General features: G+C 29.0%; 6 protein-coding genes across 6 annotated transcripts; 4 read left to right on the top strand and 2 right to left on the bottom strand.

The window, feature by feature from the left end:
* Positions 1-344: 344 nt before the first annotated feature.
* PGO_125650 (rhoptry neck protein 2) lies at positions 345-6,512 on the top strand (the record flags this gene model as incomplete). The annotated part of the gene is made up of 1 exon (XM_028689355.1): positions 345-6,512. One exon carries the CDS (start codon positions 345-347, stop codon positions 6,510-6,512), a length of 6,168 nt encoding a protein of 2,055 aa, XP_028545156.1.
* Positions 6,513-7,838: 1,326 nt separating this feature from the next.
* Positions 7,839-8,876, top strand: PGO_125640 (hypothetical protein, conserved; the record flags this gene model as incomplete). The annotated part of the gene is made up of 1 exon (XM_028689354.1): positions 7,839-8,876. The coding sequence occupies one exon, from the start codon at positions 7,839-7,841 to the stop codon at positions 8,874-8,876; it is 1,038 nt and encodes a 345-aa protein (XP_028545155.1).
* Positions 8,877-9,702: 826 nt separating this feature from the next.
* On the top strand, positions 9,703-11,289 carry PGO_125630 (aminomethyl transferase domain containing protein; the record flags this gene model as incomplete). The annotated part of the gene is made up of 1 exon (XM_028689353.1): positions 9,703-11,289. One exon carries the CDS (start codon positions 9,703-9,705, stop codon positions 11,287-11,289), a length of 1,587 nt encoding a protein of 528 aa, XP_028545154.1.
* A 445-nt stretch (positions 11,290-11,734) lies between these two features.
* Positions 11,735-12,802, bottom strand: PGO_125620 (hypothetical protein, conserved; the record flags this gene model as incomplete). The annotated part of the gene is made up of 1 exon (XM_028689352.1): positions 11,735-12,802. One exon carries the CDS (start codon positions 12,800-12,802, stop codon positions 11,735-11,737), a length of 1,068 nt encoding a protein of 355 aa, XP_028545153.1.
* Positions 12,803-15,590: 2,788 nt separating this feature from the next.
* On the top strand, positions 15,591-18,149 carry PGO_125610 (hypothetical protein, conserved; the record flags this gene model as incomplete). Its single annotated transcript, XM_028689351.1, has 1 exon — positions 15,591-18,149. One exon carries the CDS (start codon positions 15,591-15,593, stop codon positions 18,147-18,149), a length of 2,559 nt encoding a protein of 852 aa, XP_028545152.1.
* A 953-nt stretch (positions 18,150-19,102) lies between these two features.
* On the bottom strand, positions 19,103-20,929 carry PGO_125600 (hypothetical protein, conserved; the record flags this gene model as incomplete). Its single annotated transcript, XM_028689350.1, has 8 exons — positions 19,103-19,179; positions 19,368-19,421; positions 19,547-19,584; positions 19,695-19,801; positions 20,007-20,048; positions 20,142-20,346; positions 20,547-20,621; positions 20,889-20,929. 8 exons carry the CDS (start codon positions 20,927-20,929, stop codon positions 19,103-19,105), a joined length of 639 nt encoding a protein of 212 aa, XP_028545151.1.
* Positions 20,930-22,331: the final 1,402 nt, after the last annotated feature.

The following is a 22,331-nucleotide window of genomic DNA, read 5'->3' as shown; positions in this document are numbered from 1 at the left end:
TATGTATAAACATTGACATGCGCAAATACAGATGTAATAGTGAACACCAAATAGACACAGTGAAATAATTTTACTCTATTGCACAGAATTGGGGAAATTATATGTATAGGTATAGGATTCCTTATAATGTTTCCAATGTGCAAAAAATTAATGATGTAAATTTTCACCGCTCCCAAAGATAAACGGAACCCACTTTCTCATGCTTAACAGAACATTTTATTGTTGTTAGTTATATTTTTGTAACTTAACCTCCGTTATATTTTATTTTATTCTATTCATTTTTTTTTTTTTTTCTTCATCTTTTCCATTTGTATGCGTTTCTATTATTATAAAAGAAAAGTAAAATGTTAAAAAATATTTTTTTAATTTTACTAATATATGCGTGTATTAATTCTAAAAGTTCAGAACAAGCAAGTAGAAATGTAAGAAATGGAAACCAATATGTGAAAACACAAAGCCCAACATATACTCCCCAAAAAAAAACCAAAGTTATTTTTTATATGCCTGGACAAGATCAGGAAGAAGATGAAGTCGATAATGAACTAAATGGAAGTAAAAAAAAGGGGAAATCGGGTATGGGTGCCAATAAAGGAACCCATGGGACCCCAGACTCTGCAGGGGAGAATTCATCAACAGGATTCAATAAAGGGTCCGGGGGTGGATTGGGTTCAGATAACTCTAATGGAACAAATCGAAATGGAATTCATATTAACATGTCTTCTAATGATGCTAATGCAAATAATGGACAGAATGGAAATTCTGGTACGAACACAAATCAAGAAGAAAAATTAAGAAATGAATATGATCAAATTAGAAAACAAGAAGAAGAAGAGGAAGAAAAGATAAACAATCAAAGAAGGGCTGATGCGAAGAGAGCCAAAAGGGGACAAAACAAAATTGGAGATCAGGATGATGGATATACATCTCCATCTCACACAAAGTATGAACTTTCGGAAAATAAACGTAATCCACCAAAACTAACTACAAAAAATGGAATCAACGGGGTTTATGATGAGCTCGGAAATGGGCCATATAATTTAATTGGTAAGGAACCCCATGGGGAAAATCCTAACGCAAATCCTTATGGACATGATGCCAACGGGAATGGGTATGGGAAATATGGCGAAACTAATGGGGAAAATTTGGGACCTTATGGTGGATCTGACGGGAATTGGTATGGTCAATATGGCGGAGCTGGGGGGAAAAGTTTTGGAAGTGGTGAAGGAGAAAACCCAATGTATAAATCAGAAGCACATATAAACCTTCAAGATCATAGAGGAGATAAGTATGGAAACAAATACATAGGAGACTTTCCATATATTGATGGAAACAATATCGGAAATGGTACTACAAATGGATCTAATGGCTATTGGAATGGACCGGGTAATTATTCTGTACAGAATGGTGAAAATGGAGGAGACTCAGGAATGCAAGGAGGACACAGGAAAGGCAATGGGATTGGAGTAGATGGAGGAAACGGCAGATTTTATGGAAATAAAGAGATTGATCAGACAACGTATGATATAGATAGTGGAAATAATGGAAAAGGAAAAAAAGGAACAGGACTAGGTGGAGAAGAATCAAATAAAAGTAATAATTCATATCAAAAAGGGGACTATGAAACACATGGAACGGATGGAACAGATGGAACGGATGGAACGGATGGAACACATGGAACGCATGGAACGAATGGAACGCATGGAACGAATGGAACGCATGGAACGAATGGAACGCATAGAACACCTTATTATGTTAAACACCCTGATAGCAATGAAGGAAATGGATCCTCAACTTATTCTTTAGATAGTGGAAAAAATGGTAGTGGACAAAGAAAAAATTGGGGAAATGACTCAAATGGAATGAATGGAGAGAACTATACTGGAAATGCAAATGGAACAGGCGCATATTCTATGGATAATAATGGAAAAAACAATATGTCACACATGGATTACATTCGTGGATTAAGACCTGTCAACAAAGAGGAAGGGGGTTATAATGGATATGGTAATAATAATCCATTAATTTACAACGTGCAACACGGAGGGAAGGATCCTAATGATAAAAAATCGAGCAGCAATAGTTCAGATGATAATGATGATATAGAAGATAGAATAAGAAATAAAAGACGGGTATATAGAAAACCAGGTGAGAGACGTAGAACTTCTGAGCATAATAAAGATACTGATTATAATTCTAGCGATTCTGAATATGAAATAAATGTAGATAGTCCTAAAAGATGGTCATCGAAGAATAAAGAAATTTTGTCATCAGATGAAAGAGATAGTGATAATTGGGACAGAAGAAAAGGTAATGATAATGATGTTCCTAGGTTGACGGGGAAAAAAATGGGAAACCATGGAGCATACAACTCAGGATATAATAGTGATAATAGCAGTGGATCGATACATACTATTGTTCATGATAATACATATGCTAAGAATCGGGCTAAGGAAATTGAGGACAAATTGAATAAAGGAGAATATTCTAGAAATAATATGGGAAAGGGGAAAACAGGAAGTAATAAATCTTCAGGAAATGATTCTGATTCTAGTGAATCAGATGCAGATTCATTAAATGTGTTTTATGTAGATAATGGACAAGATATGCTAATTAAAGAAAAAATGTCAAATTTGGAAGGATCTGATGACATTACAGAAGAAGGTCTAAATGTAAAACACAAAGGACAGAAAGGTCCCGTATATTATCATTTTTCAAATTATATGAATTTAGACAAAAGAAATACCTTAAGCTCAAATGAAATAGAGTTACAAAAAATGATAGGACCCAAATTTTCAGAAGAAGTTGATAAATACTGTCGTCTAAATGAACCCTTACAAAAAAAAGGTGATTATCTGAATTTGTCCTTTGAATATTCTAGAGCTTTAGAAGAATTAAGAAGTGAAATGATTTCTCAATTACAAAAAAGAAAAATAGTAGAATCTAACAATTTTAATAACTTGTTAAATACAATTTACACTTCTTTAAATAGAAAAAATACAAACTTTAGCAAAGATTCATATGAAGACAAAAATTTCATTAAAGATGCCAATTCATTCAGAAATGCTGAGGCACAACCCTTAAGTATGAAATATAATAAAATTTTGAGACAATATCTTTGTCATGTATTTATTAACAATCCAGGGGTAAACCAGTTAGAAAGATTATACTTTCATAATTTAGCTTTGGGAGAATTAATAGAACCAATAAGGAAAAAATATAACAAACTTGCATCTTCTTCTATAGGGTTAAATTATGAAATATATATAGCGTCTTCTTCTAACATATATTTAATGGGTCATTTGCTAATGCTATCATTAGCTTATCTTTCCTACAATCATTATTTTGTCAGAGGATTGAAACCTTTTTATTCATTAGAAACAATGCTCATGGCTAACTCGGATTATACTTTCTTTATGTATAACGAAATTTGTAATGTTTATTACAAACCGAAAGGAATTTTTAACAAAGATATAACTTTTATCCCGATCGAATCCAGACCAGGGAGATATAGTACATATGTTGGAGAAAGGAAAATATCGTGTGATTTGTTAGAATTGATTTTAAATGCATATACGTTAATAAATGTACACGAAATTCAAAAAGTGTTCAATAATAGTTCGGCATATGGATTTGAAAATTCTGTTTCTTTTGCACATAATGCAGTAAGGATATTTTCACAAGTGTGTCCAAGGGATGATGCCAAAAATGCATTAAATTGTGATTTTGAAAAATCATCTTTGTATAATCCTAAAATATTGAAAACGGATTTTGGAGATAAACAAAATCAGAAAAGCTTAAAAAGAGCTTTTGATATGTTACGGACTTTTGCTGAAATAGAAAATACTTCGAATCATGGAGAACCAAATCCAAGTTACATAAGTCTTATTTTTGAACAGAATTTGTACTCAGATTTTTACAAATATCTATTTTGGTATGATAATAGGGAATTAATAAATATTCAAGGAGTAACAAAGGGACGAAGTAAAAAACGTAGAACCAAATATGTGTATGATGAATTTATAAAGAGAGGTAAATATTTAAAAGATAAATTAATCAAAATTGATGCTAAGTACAATGCCAGAAGTAAAGCCTTATTAGTATTTTATTCTTTGGTTGATAGATATGCCAAGATTTTTAGGAAAAATGAAAATATTAGAAAAGCATTTCTAAACGATGTATCTTCTGTGCGTCATCACTTGTATTTAAATAGTGTTCTGTCAAAAACACCCAAATCTAATTTAGATTCAATGAAAAAAACATTGGAAGAATTACAAAAGTTAACTAATTCTCCATTAAAAATTATTGTACGAGGAAATAGTTTAGAGAGTTTAAATAATATAGCTAAAAATGAAAATTTATTTTATGTTAATTTATTCATAATGTCATCTTTTTCGAAAAAAGATCCAGTTAAAAGTTATTACAATGAAAAGAAGAAAATGATGAAAGCTACTCTGTCTGAGAAACTTGCAACCTCAACATCTGCTTTAATACCTCATAAACTTAGAAAACTTGTAGTAACCCTGAAAAAGGGAATATTAAAAAAAAAGTTACTGATTTCGCTAGCCAAAATGAAACTTTTGCAGCATATTCCTACACATTTATTAGAAAATATATTGACCACCATTCGCTTCACAACACATTCAATTGCATCGACACAGATTATTCAAAACGCAAAATATATGCCAAAAAATTTAACCTTTTATCAACATCGTAACGCTGAGCTTGCAAGACAAGTATTTAATGAAGGCGGTTTTCCTAAATATGCTGATAATTTAATGTCTACCTGGTTTTCCAAAGGTTTCGAAGAATACAAAAAAGAAAAAATTGAAAATCAAAAAATGGAAAACTCAATTGAGAAAGAATTAAATGAGATAAACAATAGTAAAGAAAATTTGGATGAACAAGAAACAGAAAGCGAGAAATTAATGAAAGAGCAAAATGAATTAAATGAAGAAAAAGAAAGTGAAAAACAAGAAAATAAATTGATTTTTAATCAAAATGATAAATGGGATCATTATATAAACAAAGAATTTGCAAAAGCCTTAGGAATATGGCTAGATCTTTCTGATACCCCATATAATAGAGATAGTTTTGTGTACAAAGTAGTCGAAGATAGTAAATATTTACTAGAAAGTAATATCGAAGATAGTATCATGTTTTCAAGAACAGTTAAACCAACTAAACAAACTGTTTTTCGAAAAATTTTCAAAAAAATTGTTTCTCTTGGAAATATGCTTTTAAGAAAACCGAGCTTTAAAGTAGAACATGCCATCTGGTTTGGAGCAACTATTAATATGAAAAAAGCAATGATACTACTAGAAAAAGTTGCAGAATTACATAAACTTTTACGTAATGAAGATGAATCATGGTTAATTAATGAAGCCTTTATCGAGATTGTTGATCATGTTGTTCAAATTGGCTCAGAAAAGCGCTTAAGAGAACCATTTAGTGTGGCTAGAAATCCTGGAATGATAGCTATAAATCCAGCATATGCCCAATTAAATCATGAAGATAGAATGAAAGAACTACAAAATTCTATGTGTGCTGATCACTGTTCTGCTTTATGGAAAACAATTTCAACTTTTGCATTACAACATTTGAAAAATCCTGAGAGTTTACATGAATATGAATCCAAATTTTCTAAAAATGCATTTGGCAACAAAATTGATGATCAAAATTTTGTAAACAATTTTAAAATGATACTTGGAGGTGATGCTGTATTACATTATTTCGATGTCTTACTACCAAAATCTATGAAAAAAGAATTAAAGGCTATGAAAAATGGAGTATCTTTATCATCTGCATTTTCCCTTAAATTAACAAAAATAATTTTTAATGAGATGCAGTTACCATATTTAAGTCAAATGTTTTACATGCAAGCTCCATATTTTGGACATTTCATTGGAAAATGGCAAAAGGAAAGAGAAAAAAGTAGAATGAAAGAAATATTAGGATTTATGACGTTAGGAACATTATCTGCATATACTTTACTCAGTGCAATGGACATCAGCCAACATGCCACCGATATTGGAATGGGACCTGCTACTAGTTGTTACACTTCAACTATCCCACCACCTAAGCAAGTCTGTATACAACAAGCTGTTAAGGCAACTTTAACTAATTCAACACAATCTTGTATGAAAAGTGTTTTTTCTGTTGGACTCTTTGCATCTATCGGCCCCTACTTATTTGCACCTATGGCTGGGTTAGCCATATGGAATGTTTTAAAATCTGAATTCAAAGTTATACAAAGGGTTGATATGGCACTCAAAGGTGTTTTTAAGAATATGTGGAAAAAATTCTTATCACTTAAGGGAATTCGAAGATTGAAAAATATTTTTAAGAGAAGGAAGGCCATGAAAAAGAAAATCATTGAAAAAGCCGAACATAAAATGTTGGAAATGAAAAATAATCCCGAAATGGCTAAGAATCATAAGTTAGCCGTCCAAAATATGCACAAACATAAGTCCGGAAGTTATCACTATATTTCGTATGCTCGAATACAATTTTAGCCTCTCCATTGTTAAGTTAATTTCATGTCACCACTTATACAGGTGTTAAATATGTTATTATATGCCACATAAATATTATTATACATATTTATGTATTATACGCGTATAATTATGCATATACGTTTGTCTGTCATATATAAATCCTTTTTTTTTTTTTTTTCCTGCAAATTTTTTGGTTTACCCCGATGCCTTTGGGTTGAAAAAATATGTATGAATGAAAAAATAAAAGGATCGAGTGGCGTAGCAATTTTTTTTTTTTTTTTTTTTTTTTTTTTTTTTTTTTTCATTTGACTTGTCCTATTTCCCCATTGATGTATTTTTTCTGTAATTAACATATTGGTTTATATTTTTTTGTGTTTTCCATTTAGGGTTTTTCATCTACATGAGCTGTTACTGATTTTGTGTTTGTTTTCACAATTATCTTTTTTGTCATAGCTCTGTATTTCACACTTTGCAGATATGCCTACTTCAAATTTATTTTTTTTTAATTTTTGCTTTTTTTTTTTTTTTTTTGTTAACCAACAAAAACACAGTTCTTTTAAAGATTTTCTACATTGTCACAAAAAATAAAAAATGTAACAATATTATAGTGGGAAAATTAAAACAAAAAGGATGTGAATTTTTCTTTTTTTATGTCCCCTTTATCCCACTATATTTAGCGGAAAATAATTGCATATATTTTCTTAAAAAATTTTAAACCTCAACATTTTGAATACCCTACTTTGCAAAAACAAAAAGGGGCTAATACTGCTCTTTTAACAATTTTTGGTTTGATGATAAATCCGGAACTATAACCCCTGTATCTTTTTCGAAGCCTTTTTTATATGACAAATTAAAACGTTATATATGCTTTTTTTATCAGTTTAAACAGAAACATCAGAAAGATTTACATTCCTTTTTTTGTAGAACAAAAATGAGCATATTTAAAAAGTTTTCCATTTATTTGTGATATAATATAAAGGGTGTTCTAAAATGGGAGGTTTGAATTTGTACATTTTTGTTTGAATGTTCCTTTGAAGGTTTTTTTGAATATTCTTTTGAAGGTTCCTTTGAAGGTTTTTTTGAATGTTCCTTTGAAGGTTTTTTTGAATGTTCCTTTGAAGGTTTTTTTGAATATTCTTTTGAATGTCTTTTTTGCTATCTCTCCTACTTGTAGCTCTATTTACTTTTCTCCACTTGTATATCTACCTACGTGTCCATCTTTCATGAAGTGGCATAGGAGATTTATTCCCAGGCATAGCAAAAAACATTGAGTATTTTCAGTTGCGCCAAAAGGCATTTTTATAAATCACACCTAAGTGTGCATACTCTTTATATGGCAGCAAAATGGAAAAGCTATCGTGTGAAAAAAAAAAAACTGAGGAAGAAGAAATAAAAAAATTAACGATATTAAAAATATCTTCCATGATTAGAAATGGAGATATATCAAATTGCAAAGAACTAATTTTGAAAAACAGAAATATTGAAGAATGTGAAGAATTATATCAAATGAAAAATTTACAGAAAATTGATTTGAGTGAAAATAAATTAAAAGACTTGTCAATGGTTGAAATGAATTTAAATTTACATCAAATTATATTACAGAACAATTTAATAGATAACATAAATTACTTAAATAATATAAGTAACTTAACATATTTAAATTTGTCTAACAATAAAATTAAAATTATGGATGGAGTATGTGAACTAATAAATTTAAAAACATTAATATTAGCATATAATGAAATAGAAAAAGTTCCCAATTTGGCAAAACTCAAAAATTTGGAGACATTAATTTTAAAGAACAATCTTATTGAAACTTTTGCAAAACCGTCAAAACAGATGATTCACTTGAAAAAAATTTCACTTTCTTTTAATAAAATTAGACAATTTTGTTTTGGTTTTCATTTTGCAAATGTACAAGAGTTACGATTAAATAATAATAAATTAACACATGTTCAAGAGGATATAATATATATGACTTCATTAAAACAATTATATATTCAAAATAATTTTATTATGAACACAGAAGTTCTCAATCATTTATGTGAATTAAATTATTTAAAAAATATTGTCATTTCGGATAACCCCTTTTTTAAAAAAATGAACATTGGACTGTTAAATAATTTTTTACAAAAGTGTAAAAAAAGTTTAACCACGATTAATTCTGTAATAATTCCGCAAAATAAAAAATTCAACAATTTCTGCTTCAACAATTCAGATGATGTAGCTTCCATGCAGGGTTATCATAGCAATAATTGCAACATGACAGAAGTAGAAGGGTCTACAAAAATGCATGCAAACAGGGGGAATGTTCATGTGATGAGAAATAACTTGCATATTCGCAAGGGGAACTTGGAGAAAAAAAAAAAGAAAGAAAAGTAACAATTAAGTTAGAATGGCATATTTTAAGAGAATGTGCAAGGGGTTATTAAAATCATCGAGATGCAGAACTAACAAATTTTTGACATAGCATGAACAATGAGGCAAAATTGTTCATGTTGTCATTTTATAGTGTACATGATACACCCTTTTTATCGTTATTTTTAAACTCTATTTTTGCCCTAATTTTTTTTCGTAATTTTGCTTTTTTTTGTATCAATGAAAAAATATATATATATATATAAATTAGTCTGTTTTTGTTACATTTTACCTCTAAAAAGTAGCCACTTTAATTCACGTTGTACAATTCCTTGCCCATTTTTTATACCCGAAAATATATGCATGCGCATGGATCATGTGTGTATATACAAAAGTATATATATAATATGGGTAAATATAAATGCTTTGAGGAAAACAAAGAGAACCTACGTGCTATCATCTGTAGCAATTTTTTCTGCAAACTTCCAATATGGAGCTACAAGTTTGACGTATTTTAAAAACGTAACTTCGAAATTAAATTATTCCTCTTGGCTTTGTTCTTAACTCTGACTCTCTATTTTTTTTTTTATTTTTCCTAATTTTTTTTTTACACTTGTTTAAAGGGAAAACACATTCCTTGCAAAGCTTTTAAAAAAAAAAAAAAAAAAAAAAAGGAGAGAGAGAGATCTGCTTTGGGCCCATCTGTAAAAAGAAAGCTATTTATAAAGAATAAACGTAACATTCGTTGAAAAGAAAGAAAGGAATAAAGAAGTAGAAGATATCACACTTGTTTTGGTATATGACAGGGAAATCTCACACCACCTTTAACAAATAAACGAAATTTAATTCAATGAATAAATACCATATCTGTAAATTGAAAAGTAGGACGCTCATTCAAATTTGTGGAACAGATTCTTTTAAATTTCTGCAAAGTTTGACAACAAACGATTTAAACAAAATAATAACAGAAAAAAAATTTATTTTATATAAGAATGTTCCCAAGAATGTATTATCCAATCCTCTTGATGCGAATACGTATCAAATTTATAACCCTAGTTTAGAACATAAAAAATTGACGAAAGGGCTTCCTTCCCTATTTTTGCAAAACAATGGAAAAATACTGTTTGATTGTTTCATATATAATATAAGGTATATGCATGAACAAAGCATATTTAGCCTCTTTTATATAGACTGTAATGTGAATATTTTGAAAATTCTACTAAACATACTACAAAAGAGGAAACTCTCATGTGACGTTCATGTTAGGGAAATTCCAAACATAGCTGTTCACCAGTTGGTGTCTGGTGTATCAGTCCTAGGTGGAAGGATCATCACAAAGGATTCAACAATTATATCTGATGATAGTGCCATCCAATCACTATCAAATAACGATATCGAAAGGCTGTCCAATAACCTAGACATATTATTCCTTTCCAAAGATGGTAGAAATGATATACTGGGATATAGAATATATGAAATAAGGGGGAAGGAACAGAAGGAGGAAAATGAAAATATTAACAAAAATACAGGCATCCTTAAAAAATGTGTAAGTGTCACTGCGAGCAATATAACCAACGAAAGCAACAGTGAAATTAATAGTAAGTTTAAAAATGATACCTATCATATTCTTCTTAACTTTGAAAAAGAAGAAAAGGTAAAACTTGCGGATACGTTTGTGTATGATTATATAAAACTAAACTTAGGGGTTGTGGAAAATTTATATTCCTATTGTCCCCCCTTTATAGATAATATACAGAAAAATACAAATGACGTAAATACCCCAAGTGTTATTAGCACAAATGAGTATTTGTATATTGACGTTAAACAAAATAAGGAGCCTAGAAAGGGGGATAGGGATATATTCAAATTCAAAGATTTGTCTCCCTTTGATCTGAACTATGATAAACTAAATTATCTAACCAAAGACAAAGGTTGCTACGTAGGACAAGAAGCTATAAACAGAATAAGGAACGAAATATTTATAAATAAATATCAATTAACATTGTGCGTCAACTACGATTATTATGAAATGCTTCTGGGGAACTGGGACAATTTAAGCAAATCCCTATTGGTTGATTCGATTTATCACAAATATGTAAAACTAATTAACGATAAGAATTTATTCAAATTGACATTTTTTTTACTGAAAAATGCATTGAAAAGTCTCGAAGACGCCATTAATTATGAACAATTATTTAATGTAATTATTCAAAAAAATTGCACAACTAATAAGGTCCCTACTGATAACGATACAATTGGGAATGTTTTTTTTTATAACCACGTGATTGGTCTATGTTTTCTAATCAGAAAGAGGATAGCACATTTGAGTGATAACATATATTCTGCTACTTCAAATATTTATATTAAGAACAAAGTTGATATGGAGCAGCATCGAATTTGTCTTTTACCATTTAAGTTTAATAGTAACACATTTTAATCTAAAAGAGATTCAAGACATGTTGTACCACTTTTGTGCACATGTCCCGAGTGCATGCTATTGAAAGGGTATTGGAGAGAAATGAAAAGTTTACGTAAAAAAATAAAAATAAAATAAAAATAAAAAAACTAAAGAAACTACTGAAAAAAATGGCTAAATTTGTTACCATAATTAAAGGTGGAATAAAGTAAGCACTTGAATTAGGAAGATGCGGAAAATTTTCCTATCTTGCACCCCCTTCACCCCCTATATTGTGTCGTATCTCTCCATCCAGCTTGTTTCATCTATAATTTAGCTCTGCTTAATTATTGCATTCATGTGCTATGAATATACATCTTCGTTTTTTTTCTTTTTGTATTTATTATTGCATATTTCAAGTGGGATAATTATCAACATAGTTGAAGTGTAAGGAGGCGGGATTTAGAGATCCTTCTATGAAGATGAGCTAAAGCACATCGTTCGTACTTAACGAATCAAGGTAATTCTTTAAAAACGTAGGAATTATGAAAAACTTTTTGTTAAATTTTTCATAGGAATAAATATTCAGAATATAGTAAATAGACCCACTGGTTACCCCCAATATGCCTGATAATGAAGCTTTTAAATCTTGTGCATGTAAAATATCAATAAAAATGGATAAATAGGGTAAATAAATATTGTAAATATTTATACCAAAAATTAAATTAGATTTCTGATATGGATTTAGCATACAGTTCACAAATAATAGGGACTTCAATAACGCTGTCGAATAAAATGGCTTTTTTAAATAGGAGCAAATTATAGATAGTATAGAAATTTGGGACAAATAAAAAGATAGTGTTTCTGATGAGCCTACAGATTTTTCCAATTCATGACTTTGTAAATATAACATATAAACATTTGTTAATACATATAGTGATATATCACCATAAAACAATGCTGATGTTATAATTCTGTAAAATTCAAAAGCTCTTAAAATTCTTTTATCGTGTAATGCAATATCTTCTGGTTTTACTCCCATCATGTTAAGTATCACCATGAGTAAAGAGGAGGATAAAAAAAGCTTCGTTATAATTTTCGTGTTTTTATATTTATCTAATAGGGATGATTTTAAATTATAAAAATGTTGCTGTATCCATTTTTTTTTTTCAAATAATAGTTCCAAAGTTTTGTTTTTCGTCCTTTTTTTTTTTATCCCATGATTGTTATTACTTATATGTAAATAACACAAGTTGTTTGTCTTCTTATTTTCCAAAAACGCTTTAATTTTTTTATGACGTATATCATTACTAACTATGTTATATTCCTGTAAATTTTTTTTGGGAATTCGTATATGGAATAAAACTCGTCTTTTATAAAGTACATAATTCAAATGATGTATATTCTTATCCCTAATATTACCACCAAATGGGTTATAAGAATAGGTTTTCTTTGCTTTGTTTAAATCATTCTCTTTTCTGCAATAAACATTTAATTGGAGGTTATTTCCACTTACATATATAAGAATTAAAACTAAGTACAAAATAATATTCATTTTTTAGTATGTTAGAAAACATTGTGCTTATAAAGTTGGGCATATTGTGTCGGTATAAATTGCGTTTGTATTGGTTCATACTGGCACAACCGTTCAGGCATACACATCCATTACATGTGTATGTGCTATAGCCACAGTACATTAAATGTTCCTTTGCAAGATTTGTGCTTGAGAATTCCTTTCAAATATCATGATGCAAACAGTTCACTCCAAAAGGAGCTGTAAGTATTCCCTGTTTGTTCCTCTATATTTTAGCCAGTAATTCATGTGAATATATCTGATCCATTGCAACTTACAAAAGGCTTTTTTTTTTTTTTTTTTCTTTCTTTTTATTCAGAATGTTTATGTGACAATTACCATTTATCCTCTAAGGGTGTGTTCGCTTTCTTTTTTTTTTAAACTATATAACGTATTTTTGTTTTTGCGTTGGTCACCTTTTCACATCTTACCTTACATGATACAATTTTTTTTTTTTTTATTTTTCGAACGGGGCTTATAATTCATATTTTCTTTGTTTGTCATAAAGAAAATACTATGGCAGATTTAAGTATATTATCACTTGAATTTTTTCACGAAATTTACACTTAAGAATGATATACATATCTATACACCGATGAATGTATTTTCTTTTTAGCTTTTTTAAGAGCTTCTTCAAGTGTATGAAGTAATTTGGAGATAGTTATGCTTAACATTATTTCAATTTTTAAAATGTTGGATTTTGAAAAATTGGAGAAAAATAAGTTATAATACAAACATAAGCAAAAAGATTAAGCACTAATAAAACATGTGCCACTATACTCACAATTGATCTGTGTGGTGAATACTTTTTAGGTTATCTTTATAAGGTCAGTTTCATTTGTTTTTCCGATTTAATAAAAACCAAAAACAAATGGTGCTTAGAATGAGGTAAATGAAACTCTTTTATGTTTAACTTATCATATTTGTCTTCTTTTCCATTTTTTGTAATAATAAGCAACAAAAAAATGGGAGGTAAAACAATTTATAAGGTTTTGTACCAACTGATAAACAACACTAGCACATACTTAAGGGAACTAACAGAACCTTTTTCCAAAAATTTGTTCTTTTAATTTTTTATGAATAAGGATACCCATACAATATGTATTCACAACAAAATACATGTATTTTTTTTTTTTTTTGCTTCTCATTTCTGAACAACACAACTATGTCGTTATTGTCCTTACTACAAAACTGATGTATGTATAGTAAGAATGTGTGTGTCTAATCAAGAATGAGGAGCTATACACACTCTTATTTGTTATCATTTCTTTTAAAGTTTTAGCAATATTTACTTAAATGGACTATTATTTATTTTTATTTTTTTTTTTTTCTTAGAAAATATAATATATGGTTATCATTGCATATGAATTTGTAAAAATTGTTAATGCCTGTATTGATAAGTATGGAAAATATATCTTATTTTGCCTTCCCTGTTTTTATGACACTGAACACGACTTATGCTTCAAGGAACAAATTTCTTGAGTTATATTAAATATACACAAAAAAAAAATGTACGTACGAGTACACAAGACTATATGCATATTTATATGTATCATTTTATTAGTTTCATATTTTTTATTTTATTTAAGGTTTTCTTATTTGACTCCCTCTAATATTATTACCAATGTTTTTTACCTTTTTCCATAAGCAAATTCATATACATGCATGTAATATGACACTTGTTTTGTGAAAATTAGAAACGGCATTTTCAACAATTTAATTTACATTGTTTTTTATTTTATTTTTTTGGACGTCAAGTGAGCTTGTGTGTTTTATATTCCTGTTTCCCATTTTCCTTTTTCTTCTACAAATTACGTATTTTTATAAGAAATTTTTTTTTTAATTTCATAACGTACACTTTTTTTTCTTTTTTTCTTTTTTTCTTTTTTTCTTTTTTCTTTCCTTCTTTCTTTCTTTCTTCCCCATATATGTGCTATGTAATAATTCTTGTTATTAGCGGGAAAAATGAACACTTCACTTAATCTTGAAAAGTTTTGCTATCTCATTTTAATATAATGTTTGTGAGAAAAAGGAAAAGAATAAATAATTTCGTTAAACGGGGATTAAAATATGATAACTGAATAGAAATTGGAATAACATCAGACTGTTTGCTTAAGTTTGGCAAATTTTGTTGAATTTTGCTACATTGTTGAGTTTCGCTACTTTGTTAAATTTTGCTGTTTTGCCTAGTTTAACCATTTTTGCCCAATTTGGCTAATTTTGTTTATGCTTGATCAATTTCGTTCAAGCTTATATATATTTGATAAAATTACATTGGCTCTTTTCTAGCTTTTCGTTGTTTTCTGTAGTTCAAAAAGGGAAAAAGAAAAAGGCCTTAAGGGTGTCGAAACTCATGCAAAATTCGAAATAAAACAAATATTGGCGCAATATTAGGTACATATACATGCACATATATGTACCTATGTTATTAAACCACTTGTATTACTGAATACGAATTATTCATACCTCCTGGCGCACATTTTTATCTAACGAGGGTTGATGGATATCATTACACACAGCTTACTTAAAGGGAAGAATTAACAGAAAACAAACAAAAGTGCTCATAGAGGATAGGGAAAATAAAGTTCCATATATAAAACGTTTATCATACATGTCTCGGGCGTCACAGAATAAACAACTGTAGGGTGTAAACAGAAAGCAGACAAATATAACAGACAAATATAGCAAACAAATAAAGCAAACAAATAAAGCAAACAAATAAAGCGAACAAATAAAGCAAACAAATAAAGAAGCATTAAAACACCTGTTAATGGAAAACCTTTTTACAATAAATATAAACCCAGATGAAAATGTTCGCTTAAATACAAATGTAGAATGCAACGAGTTTGGGAATGTTAGAGATGATGTGGAGGACATGGTAATTGATCAAGATGAGGAATATAACAAAAACAACAGTAGAAATATGCATAGCAGTATGAATAACAGCTTCAACAATAACATAGACAGTGAAGAAAATACAATAATAAACCTGGAAATGAAAGCAATAAGAACAAGCGATAATTTTGATTTACTAGGCGAATTAAGTGAAAATCAAATCAAGGATTATGATAATGTGAGAAAGAAAATTCGTGTCCATATTTTGAAAAATTTTAAAAGAGATAATATTTTAATTGATAGTCCCGAAAATCATGAACATGATTCTTTTAATGAACAAAATCTGGATAAAAATGAAAATATTATATTAAAATTAAGAAAAGATAAAATTTATCGTATAGTATCATATGCTTCACAGGAAAGAAATAAAAAAGTCAGGCAAAATGAAGCAAGCAGTAGATATTATTATGACCCAAATGTGGTTTCTGAAAATGGGGGTATAGGTACTTATGACAATTTTATGGATGTAATTTTGGGAAAGGAATTGTCACAAAAGGGAGAAAAATATAATCAAAAAGTTCAAGATGGTGAGTGTGCTATTGGTAAAGAATATGAAGAAATCATTTCGAGTAATGAAGATGATAATGACAATTTATCCAATCAAACAAGTAACAAAGAAACAGAAGAAGATAAAAACAAACATACAGATACAGAGGAAAAAATTAAAGAGTGCATCCAACAAAGGGACATGCTAAAAGATACAGGGAACGGTTGTGCTGAAACTGGTGCAGACGATTCAAGGCTAGATCATGTAGTGAATGAGTTTGAGGAAAAAACAAAAACTTGGCTTATAAAATTTTCAGATATTAATTCAGAAAATATGTTTTTCCATTTTTACTTTTTAACTGAATTATATAAAGAAAAAAGGTATGTATGTCAAAATTGTGGATCCAATGATTGTGATAGAGAACCTAAAACGAAACATGTTTGTAAAAATACTTATTGTTTCATATGCAATAAGCACGTTACCTATCATGTATGTCACAACACAAGGATACAATATACGACATTCAAACCCAATGTAAATAATGTTTTAAGGGAGTTAAAATATATTCATTCTCCATATAGAAGTTTATCTTGTTTAAATTGTTTTTCAAATGATCATTTTAAATGTGGAAATCCTCCTTACATTTATGCAAAATATACACACAATGCTAGAAGGGAATACAACAGGAATTTAGATCCCTCTTATTTTGTTTATTTGAAAAATCCTCTAAATATATGGGGTATATATGACACCAAAACGAATGAACAAAAATATAGCAGTAACAATGATAAGGATACCTTGCCAAATGTGAATTTGCAGCCCGCTGAAATTAGCAGCAGAGGTGGAAATATAAGACGCAGCGAAAATGGCCAAGTCATATGCATGAAGGAACGGGGTGATAGTACCTTCTACAACCTCCACAAAAATAGAGGAAACATTAGCAATACCTTCAACGTGCACGGGACAGAAGAAGATGATGAATATTTAAGAAATGAACATGATGACAAAAGTAATAATAACATCAATAACAATAGTAACAATAATAATAAGAGCTTCAAACGCAAGGTAATCCTCACAAAATACGCATCTAACGACAATACACAAAGTCATAAACAGAAACGAAATTTTGATACATACAATTTAGAAAATGAATATAACTATCACACGAATAATAAAAGGTATAAAATTGAAGCCGCTCATAACAGTAATTATTATGATTATAAAAATAAACTTCATATAGGGAATAATAATCTTGAGAACAAAACTGATTTCATTGATCGAGGTGGAAGATATAACAATATAAATAAAGTGAATGATCAAAATAGCAATAGACAATATTACAATAAGGATATACATATTACTAACAGCAGTAACAACGATTATTTCAATCACGAAGATAGAAATTATGATAATAGAAACTACCATAATAAGAATAAAAGTAGCCACTATAACAAAAATAAAGATATGAATGCGAGTACGAGAGGAAACAATAATATGCAAGTATATAGTGTCAGACCAGGTCTATACAAATGTTCGAATGTCTCAAGTGATCATCTTAATAATTCCATTATAAAATCAAATGTTAATATTAATATCAATAAAAACAATTTCCACAATATTTACGATAGACATTCAAATAAACCTAATCATGCAAGTAAAGATAATCATACAAATACTCATGATTATACAAATACTCATGATTATGCGAATACTCATAATATTGCAAATACTCACGATCATAACTTTTCAAGCAGCTCAAAGCGCAGCAATGCCAAACGTAATCGTGAAAGTTACAACAGTTATAGCGCTTACGTAGTTCACCACAAGCCCAATAAACACAACAGTAAGAATAACAATGACAATGGTAATAAAAGAGGGAATAGCTTGTATAAAAATACATATAAGAACCTGAATCATGGCAAAGGTAGCTACAACAACAACCGTTAAATTTCCCCTAAAAACGTTCAAAAAAAAAAAAAAAACTGTTATCGTTCTAAATATGGAACAGCTTGTAGCATAACTAATATTTAAAAGGTGCTGCACTGAAAAGTGAAAAATACTATGTCAAAAAATTTGGGAAGCACTTTTATCGTAAATATATGTCAATGGGAACATGTTCCCCATTATGCTAACGTTTACATATATGTAAATGTACACGTGTGTTTATACTTTTTCAGGGTATCTACACTCGTATAAGCACTGTATAAGCCTGGAAAACAGGGAAATATTTATCACTTGAGTAGTTCACTTACATATTTGTTTCTCCACATTTATTGGAGTTATCTAATAAAATTTGTTCCCACATTTTAACCAACAAACATATTACCTTTGTGCACCCGCCACCTACACCCCGCTACTATTATTTGGATACAACAAAAGTACGTACATACGTGCACGTACAACTTTGTAAAAAAATTTGTGTTGTCAGAAAATTTTCAGTAATAAGTGCCTTGTCAATATGATTAATTTTTAAAAGGTTTCAATCTTTTGTGGATGCATGTGACATGGAAAGATTGAAATAACACACGCCCAATTTGTTATGGTGGTGTGTAGGCTCCTACATATATATATATATATATATATATATATATATATATATATATATATATATATATATATATATATGCGTGCAAAGTAAACCGGAAAATATTAAATTCTTGTTTTGGTTACGTACTCACATGTATATATTTATTTTTGAAGGAAAAAAAAAAATTTTTTTTTTAGTTAACTGGTAAAATTGTTTGGTAAATTTATAAGTTATTTAAAATTATAAACGGGGTACTTATCCCTAGTCCCTGATGACCATGAAAAAATTTTCTGCATCCGTAAAAATGTGTGCATATATGTATATATATTCTCACATACGTTTTCGTGCATTTTCAGCTCAGCAAATAATAATGTTAGGAGACTACAAGGACAAATAGCAAAAAAAATGAAATAAGTGTAAGATAGACTATTAGGGATAGCACTTTCGGATCTGCGAAAAGGAAAAAGGAAAACAGGAGATTTACCATTACGAATTATGTACAAATCGGTATGCGGCTTGCTGTATTGAGTAAGATGTTTTATTTTTCAATGCTGTGAATAGTAGGATCTGCTAAAGTATTATTTATTGAAAATATATTTATTCATTTTTTCTAATGGCCCATTTTTATCTCTTCTTACTATTCGTTTTTAAATAATCTCCGATTCTTTTCATCACAAAGTTCATTTTTTCGTCTATAAACGAGCAGGGGGTAAGGAGAATAAAATAAAATGAAATTCTTTTAATGTATAAGAAAAAGATATACGTATTCGTGGCATATGTAAAATGTACAAAAATGTCCTTTTTCTTTTTGGCTAACTTGAGTAATCCATTTCGTTCTCTAATTCATCAAGTAACCTACATGAATGAGAAAACAGTGGAGATAGGGGAGTAATTAGAAAAGTTATGTATAAAAATAGAAAAATCTTAAAAAATATGAAATTATTTCCTTCTTATATTTTTTATACTTTTGCTGATCTTTTAATTCTGTGTTAATTGTAATAGCGGCATTGTGCAGTCTCTCTGCAGATTCAGCTAATTCGTCCAAATCGTTGTCTTGTCTTTTGATCGCAACCTGGAAATGTACATATAAATATAATATGAATTTAACATAAAAGGTTCATTTTATGATTTTTATTTTATTTTTTTTTTCTTCAAATTTATGTAAAAAGGCGTTATTCCATATTTAGCAGAATGGAATATACATATTTATATGTTAAACATTTATTCTTCATTTCATGTGTATTTCTTTTTCTATCTTTTTTGTTAAAATGCATTACAGCGTCGTATTCACCCTTCACGCTTCTACTGTAGTTTAAAGCCTGCCATAAAAAAGGAAACGATAAATGTTGTACATAGCATAAATTTTTTTTTTGGGAATCGTTTATGTTGCATATATTCTCTGCTGCACTAACCTTATAAGTCAAACTGCTTGCTATCTCATTTAAAACGGTTCGAATATTTTTCAGAGAATTTGCACGATTTTCCAATTCTTCCGTGGTAATATTAAATTTGTATAAATTTTTTTTTACAACATTAACTGAATTGTCTAGATCTTCTAAATCTTCATTTAGATATTTTATTTCTTCACTTATCAGGGCGTATTTCTCCCTTGCCAATCTGAGAGGAAAAAAAAATCGAACTTATGTTTATGAATTCGTTGTTATACGTTAAAATATTGCAAATGAAGTAAAATGAAGCATGAGCACTAAATTTTGTATCGTTTGCAAAAACAGGTTAGCGAGTGTTTATTGTTTTTTTTTTTTTTTTTTTGCCATATAATATATTCAGATATATTGCATAAGTTTAAATGTGTTAACAGTGAATTTTTGTCAGGTATGCTACTCCAGCTTTTATATAGGCTTTGCAACTTCTGTACTGAAATATCGACTTCGCTAAAAAGGAATTATGAAATAGACCCAGATAATATACTTGTATTGTATTCATATATACTGTAGTTTTAATAAACTTCTGTGTATCTCTTTAAGCATATTACAAATTTTTTTAAAAAATGTTAACGCTGAGAAAAATTAGCAACTAATGCATTGTTCATTTTTATATTTTTTATTAAATGAGTTCGATCATTTTCGGGTCTATTTTAAGACGCTTTACGCGCTTAAATATGAACATGTAATGAATACTTTTTTTTTTTTTTTTCATACTGCTTTGCCTCATGAAATGGATCATCCTTTTCTGATTTCATTTTTATATCCTCATTCACTTTTAATTTTTGTTATAATTATTAATCGATATTAATAAAATTTTCTTCAAAAGAAGAAAAAACAAAATACCCAACGTGTTCAGAAATATGCATACATATTTTCATATATAAATAAATGTTCACATATATATACATGCATCTTCCTATGTACACATATATATTATATTTAAATTTTCTGACTAAATTTCGTCTTAGGGTGTGTTAATTTATTTTTAATCGGAAAAACAATGTTTCACGGAATGGTGCATACTCTAAACAAAAAGTGAAGTATTAAATCATCATATGATATAAAAATATAAATAAAAAAACGGATCCGAATATGCAAGAATATTTTATTCTCTTTACGCGGAAGAATAACCCCAATTTTCTGTTCCTCTACTTTTCAATCTATACTAACAGGGTAAAACAAGTATTTTTTTTTTTTTTCCGTGTTCTGGGATTTAATTTTTCATAATTGTCTTCTCCAAATTCGCAATCGTTATAGGTTATATAAATTCTGGGCAATTATCAAGTGCATGTCTCTAAAAGTATTGTAACAGGTGACACTTCATACAACTTCCTCTAAACGAATACTGCCGCACAACTGTTTGTAAGAATGGGCAAAATTTACAAAAAAAAAAATTCGAGACTTGTCAAATGTGACGTAATTTTAGGATAACATGAGTTACACTTCTCTTGACTAATTGCATTTTTCGGTTGCGTAGTAGCAATTCTACACATAAAACACTTTTGATGAGTAGGCTCTTTGAAAAGTGTCTACTTCTTTCGAATAATAAAAATTATAGCTATCCCTTCATTTCATCATTAAAAAAAATAAAGAAAGAAAGAATGTATGGATAGAAAATGTGGATTGGTTATGGAAAAGAAATGTTATGGTAACACAATGTGAAACAGCTGAAAAAGTGAAAAGCCCCAAGATTTTAAAAGTTGCTGTTATTATTTTTTAGGTGTGTTACAATAATTGCATAACTAACCCTCTTTCTTACCCACTAAAATGTCTCAGTTTTTGAGGAGTAATTTATATGCTTAAATTTGTAAACGATCTTAGGCCTGTGTTAAAAAATTTGTTAATGAGTTTCACTATCTGCATAAATACAGTTGTATTCCACACCAAAGGGATAATTGTGAAAAGATACTAAAATTATATATATACTTATGTTAGAATATATTTAGGATGGAAAAGAACAAAAGCAGGAAAAATGTCATAACATAAAAAAGGTTTACAAAATGTTTTAACTTTTGTACTGTGATATACCATGTTATAAATATATATGTATATATACATACACACAAATAAGAAAGAAAAAAAAAGAATTATTTAAAAAACAATTTTACCTCATTTACTGTTTTTAATTCAAATAGATTAACCTTAACTTGAGGCATC

Source organism: Plasmodium gonderi (genome assembly GCF_002157705.1).
Source record: "Plasmodium gonderi DNA, contig: Chr12, whole genome shotgun sequence".
NCBI classification, from domain to species: Eukaryota; Apicomplexa; class Aconoidasida; order Haemosporida; family Plasmodiidae; genus Plasmodium; species Plasmodium gonderi.
This window is presented reverse-complemented; position numbering and strand designations above follow the sequence as displayed.